General features: G+C 39.2%; 1 protein-coding gene across 2 annotated transcripts; it reads left to right on the forward strand.

The window, feature by feature from the left end:
- The first annotated feature begins 2,988 nt into the window (after positions 1-2,988).
- On the forward strand, positions 2,989-5,617 carry otulina (OTU deubiquitinase with linear linkage specificity a). 2 transcript variants are annotated; one of them, XM_086306529.1, is made up of 3 exons: positions 2,989-3,222; positions 3,357-3,478; positions 5,053-5,617. In XM_086306529.1, exons 1-3 carry the CDS (start codon positions 3,109-3,111, stop codon positions 5,453-5,455), a joined length of 639 nt encoding a protein of 212 aa, XP_086162655.1. In that variant the 5' UTR covers positions 2,989-3,108; the 3' UTR covers positions 5,456-5,617. The 2 variants fall into 2 exon arrangements, with proteins under 2 accessions (XP_086162655.1, XP_086162656.1); XM_086306530.1 differs by having other exon boundaries at positions 3,049-3,184.
- The last annotated feature ends 700 nt before the right edge of the window (positions 5,618-6,317 follow it).

A 6,317-nucleotide genomic window follows, 5' to 3' on the forward strand; every position in this document is an offset into this window, starting at 1 on the left:
GATTAATTCTTGACCAAAGGCTCCTGCAAAATGACATGCCATTAGCCTGAAAATGAACACATTCTGCAGTGGAAATTGGATGGAAATGTGTCAGGTGATTGCCCCGGCTGGTTGTTTTGACTCTTTGAGCGAGGGGGACTGAAGGTGTGGCTGCCGCGAATGAGGCCTCCGGGCCGACTCCATTTCCAGAACAGAGACAACTCCACCGTGGCCTCAGAGTATTCTCAAGGCCATTGTTGTCCACGGCTGCAAATGCACTCCACCAAGGTGAAATGCATTTACCCGCTGTCCACTCTCTCCTGTGTTTTCCATAAAGTGTGGCATGAAGAATGAGAAAATCTGAAAATAAAACAAGGGGCTTGTTTTATTTTTTCCCCATTTCTCCCACTCTCTCTTCTCAACAGTGGGAAAAAGGGAGGTGAGATGCATTATGGATGAGTGAATAATGTGTTTGTCATGACGGATGACATTTCTTTCTTTGAAAACTTAAACAGGAAGCTGTAAAGATGCACCAGACTGTGATTCAAGCAGCAGCGTCTGAGCAGTTTCTCGCACTGAAATTATGTTTTATTGTGAAATACACAAGATTCATTTATTTTGCATTTATATTGTTCCACATTTTGATAATCAGCTGTTTTTTAAATGAAAAAAAAGAATAAGAGGTGGGCAGATCAATACAAATAATGATAGTATCGATACCAGTGCTGATATTGGTATTAGTTCGATACTAACATGATAAGATCGATACTTTGTTTCTATCCTTGAAGATCTTTTTTAATAAAAATAAACCTTAAACAGACACTATGAAAAATGTCTGAACCGTTTTGTGTTGAATGTCAGGTCTACTTTATTTATAGTATGTAGCACATTTACATTCACAGTTTTAAAAAGCATGGACGGCTGAAAGGTGTGTTTGTGTTAAATAATTATTGTGAAAATTTTAAATCACAGGGAATTAGTGGTCAATCAAATGTGTTCACAATTTGCAAATGAATGATGATTCATCTGATAAATCATAACACACTGCTCTCACCTACATAAGCTGGTTTCCTAAGTCAAAAGTGTCAATATTGGTACTGGTATTGGCAATAGTGCTCGGTATCAGATCGATACCAAAATTTGCAGTAATGCACAGCACTAATAAAAAGTCCTTTACAACATGTCCTAAAGAGCTACATGGAAAATTACATTATTGTTTATTTTTCCTTCTTTGTGTTGTTCTGGTTTTTATATGATCTTGCTATATGCCACATATAAGCATATGCCACACCCAAGCCATGTTTTGACTTATTATTTGATTTAATTGGGATGCTGTAAGAATTTTCGCTAATCACTGCCTCTCCAAATAATCCTCTCGACAGTGCATAATTACAAACACTAAAGAAACGCCCAAACCCATATTTTTAATCCTTCCATTTTATCTTAAAAACCTTGCAATCAAACGTGATGATGGTTTACATACTCAAGTATGTATAAGTATGTTGCAGTTATTAAGTAATAAAACAAAATAAGCAGTACTGACAGATGAAGCATCCTCTGTGTAATTATGATGATTTAAAAAAAACCACACAGATAAAATATAAAAAGAATTAGAAGACGAGAATAAAGCAAACAGACTGCAGGAAACCTTCTGAGCTGAACCACAGTGATGATGGTGATGATGATGGTGTTGATGTAGCGTGTGGACCACACTCAGTTTTAAAGTAGGTCTTCAGCGCCCTCTGCAGGCTCAAACTGTCAGTGCCTGCTGGGTAAAATAACTAGGTGGCAGTGCGCAGCCTAGGATGTCATTTTACACATCAATACCACCGAAGAAGAGTGTTCTTTAAAGGGAAATTCCTCCCTTAAAATAAGACCTTCCTGAATTGACTTTTGGTTCAGGTGTATGCATACAAACCATCACAGACAGGCTGTCAGTGAAGCAGAAGCTCAGAATGTTCCTTTGCACAAATTGTTTACTTCAAGTAAAGCAAAGATGTAACTATGCAGAGCGTGAATGTGAGATCAGAATAATTCATCTTATCTGTAATTTGGCTCGGGATAGACTGGTGACCTATCCAAGGTGTGGAAGCTGTACTTTTCCTTTCTTTGTTTTTTGTTTACATTTATTAATTATTAGTTTTCATTATCTTGGAATTTTGTGTGTTTTGTTGTTTTTGTTTTTTTAACTTTTAGTTCTTAATTTTAAGATCACGCCCAGTTTGATCAATATACTTTAACTTTTTACTTTATGTCACAATCACCTGTGTCACTTTCTGACATGACATTTTATTGCAAGATGGACAAATAAACTTTTTCCTATTAATACATATACAAAGACTTCTTTTTTTATTGTTTTCTTACAGGTTATTGTGGTGTTTTTTGTTTTTGTTTTTTTTTAATTTCCTCCCGCAGCTCCTGAATTTGGACACACATTGGCCCATGAACTAAAATTAGTTTGGCACTCCCAGAAGAGGCGGGCGGATTAATCCAGATATTGATAGCATTGATACCAACACTGGTATTGGTATTAGATTAGTGTGAAAGGATTGATATTTTGTTTCTATCCTGTAAGCTTACTATTTAGCTCATTGAATTATGTTAAATTATTTCTTTTGGAAAAATATACATATACCGCAAAGACAAACTATGAAAGTTGTCTGAACCTTTCTATGTTGATTTTCATGTGTATTTTGTTTATAGCCTATAGTAGATAATCTATACAAGCTGAACCAAGGTGCTTCAGGGATGGGTACATTTACATTCTAGGTCTCCAAATAACCCAGCTTCAAGATACACGAAAATCTGACAAGTGTGTTTTACTATGTTAAGTAAGTACTGTAGAAAGTAAAAATCACAATGATTTAGCAGTCATTAAAATGATGATGATTATCTCATAAATCATGACACACTGCTCTCCCATAAGCCGCTTTTATAGATTAAAAGTATCGGCATTGGTATCGGTAGCACTGCCGTTGACTAACGGCTTTTTGTACTCCAGGCCAGAGGGTGGCGCGCACGCACATACAGTTTTCCATCGAGGATAAAGCGCGCTTGTCGTAGAAGAAGAAGCAGGAGATAGCTTCCATGCTAGTGCGTTTAAAACGGTGTTTTTGCTTTTAAATCGTCATGTCCTGGGTTAAAGCTCTGCCTGTGAGCGGAGACGATGTCTTCGACGAGAGTGCGGACGAGCTTAGCATACAGAGTAAGGAGTGGGCCACCAACATGAAAAGGCGACTGAGGGTAAAGTTAGCTCACATCAAAAACGGATCCTGAAATGTTAACTCACACCGGCCCTGCGTGCTAAACGTCCTGTGTGTTTGTTTTTGTGATGTGGTGTGCTGTCCTGTGTTTAACTCGCTCATGTTTTCTCTCAGGACGGGTATGTGGACGGAGTTGATACCGCTGAGGATGCCTCGCTTACGGTGGGATTCAAACAGGGCTTCAAGGAGGGAGCAGCTCAGACTGTGGCTGTGGGACGACTCAGAGGAATCGTCAGGTAAACCATCAATAACGTCATACATCTGCCCCGCACGTGACTTGTCACCCTTACAATAACATGATAACATCTAATAAGATGTCACATATTAAAGTGACATCATTTTAAAGGGGTTATACACATGTCTATTTAAAACTTCATGATATACATGGTTTGGGCTCCTTGATTGCACATGTATCTCATCCAGCCATTGTCTTCTTCTTATCCGAAGTTGAGTTGCAATGAGAGTAGGTAGGTAGGCTAAGCAGGGTATCCCAGAGCTCCTAGTCCCCAGCCACAATTCACAGATCCTCCTGGGGGAATCTAAGGCATTCCTAGGTCAGACAGATATGTAATCTGTCCAGCCCAATGTATTCTGGGTCTACCCTGGAGTCTGCAGACTTTAAATTTTTTATTTTTTTTTAATTTGTTGCCTTATTTTATAATTCGTGGAAACGAATTATACTTTGGTTAAAAGTTTGATTAACTGTATTGTCCCATACACAGTGGCTTGAAGTTGTGATCATATGTCACTGTCACACCACTTACTGGTGACCTCCTGAAGTCAAGTATCGGTATCAGTAGCTGTCCACACACAATTAAAAAGGATTTCTTTTTTTTCTTTTTTTTAATAATTGGGTGGTTTACACACCTGATCAAACGATAGAGACCATACCTCCAGGTTCTCTTCCACCATCTCCCTCCTCTCATTACAGAGACTCCTGCCTGACCTCATCTATCAGTCCATCCACCAGTATTGCACAAATAAACATTAAATTAAAATGACAAAAATTGGCAGAGACTGGCTTGACGATCTCACGAAAATATCAAAAGAACAGGGACTCAATTCATGAATTCTGTGGAGGGAATTTTCACCCTAAACTCACTGTTACATTCAAGAAAAAAAAAAGAGTTGAGGTGATTTGAGCTTTGTGGCATGGTGTGTTATCCTGCTGGGTAAACACAACAATTTAAATGTTGCTGGTATTAAGAGGCCCAAAGTGTGCCAAGAAACTGACCCACGCTGTTACACCAGCAGCAGCCTGAACACTTGATAAAAGGTGGGCTTGACTCAAATAGGATGTGTATAAAGTAGCCAATAAGGCACCAACAGGAATGGACTCTGCCTATAATCATGTAGTTTAGAGTCAGTCATTGTCCCTGTCAATAGAAACTGTCCAATGAGAAATTTTTACAAAGTGTTATTTATGTTTTTCCCCCTCAGTTTCTAAAAAATCACGAGATTGTAATAATTGCTCAATCAGAATCAGAATACTTTATTGATCCCTGGGGGAAATTATTTTTTGTTACAGTGCTCCATTTTAAACCAACATTAAGACAAGACAGACAATACGCTAACTAAGAATAGTACAATGAAGGATATATTAAGGATAAACAATCAAATATAACAGACAGCATCCACAGTGAAATCTCTGTAATTGAGAAGTCCTCGTTCATGCCACATGGAAATCCTCTCAGAGGTTTCAGCCTCATTCTTGCACAGAAACATCCCGAGTCTCTTTTGTACCAACTGTCATTGAAGTGTCCTTTGTGTGCCATTGAATGTGACTCTGTTGTTTCTTTGTGTCTCGCAGCGCTATATGGTGCTGGTGCCAGATCCAGCATCCGAAAAAGCCCGTCCCATCCTCTGTGGCTGACCTTCTGCACAGGGTCACGCAGCATGAAGACAGAATAGCGAACGGTATCAAGAACGCTCTGGAGAATCCTCCGCCCAGTGTGAGCGACGTCTCCGAGAGCATGGAGGACCTGGAGGTGGAACGGGTAGACCGGGGCTGCTGCGGGCAGAACTGTGAAGAGTCGGACTGCTGTAGGAAGGGAGAGACAATGGACTCGGACTTTCCTCACAGGCCACAAAGGAACTGCTCGGGGTCCACTGAGGACCTGCACCTCCTCCTGCAGTGCTGCGTTGACGTGGTGTCAGAACTGGGAATGCCACAGGAGCTCATCGGCCACATAGAGGAAGTGAGGAAGCTGTAGTGACTGAAAGGGTTCGAGTGATGACTGAAACTGTGACGCTAAATAGGCTTGGTGTGAAGATCTTTCTCACAAAAAAACCATGAAGATGTATATAATGTTTTATATACTTATGGATTTTTGTATTTTAAAGTGTTTGGAAATAAACTGAAATTTCCTGCTGCATGTTTGGATCGTTGCCTCTAAAATGAGAATAGTCTATAGCAGTAGTCCCCAACCTTTTTTGCACCACGGACCGGTTTATGCCCGACAATATTTTCATGGACCGGCCTTTAAGGTGTTGCGGATAAATACAACAAAATAAAACTAGTACCGGTACCGAAAAAATGAAGATTTATTCATAACACACGTGAAAAGACCCAGGAAAACCGAGTTAACGATAAAAACGATGACAAAATAATGCTGAAAACCGATAAAAACCATGCATTTCACACCTGAGCCTTAACTCTCGTGGCCCGGTACCGGCCCGGGGGTTGGGGACCGCTGGTCTATAGAACTCAGTTTTTAGGAAATAATTCAGTTAACTTTCAGTATCCTAAAATGTCTTAGCAAATGAAATGACAGCGATAGAGCCATCAGTATTGACTTCCATTTTTGTTGGAGGTCTATATATATATATATATATATATATATATATATATATGTGTGTGTCTGTATGTATGAGTTAAAAAAAGGTTTTTGTCTTATAAAACGTTTTCAAACAATTAAAGACTGAAGTGAAATTTAAATCAATTAAAAACAAAAAGGAAATAAACATAAAAACTAATAAGATATAAACCATAGCAACTCTGGTCCTGAGAGCTGTCGGCGATGCCTTTAATTGCATCTGCCTCTGTAGTTCGAAAGCATAACCTTATCAAATCGA

This window comes from Aulonocara sp. 'chitande type north' Nkhata Bay, linkage group LG9 (genome assembly GCF_057382095.1).
Source record: "Aulonocara sp. 'chitande type north' Nkhata Bay isolate Kocher_YH1m ecotype deep benthic linkage group LG9, A_spYH_male_GT1.1, whole genome shotgun sequence".
Taxonomy (NCBI): Eukaryota; Metazoa; Chordata; class Actinopteri; order Cichliformes; family Cichlidae; genus Aulonocara; species Aulonocara sp. 'chitande type north' Nkhata Bay.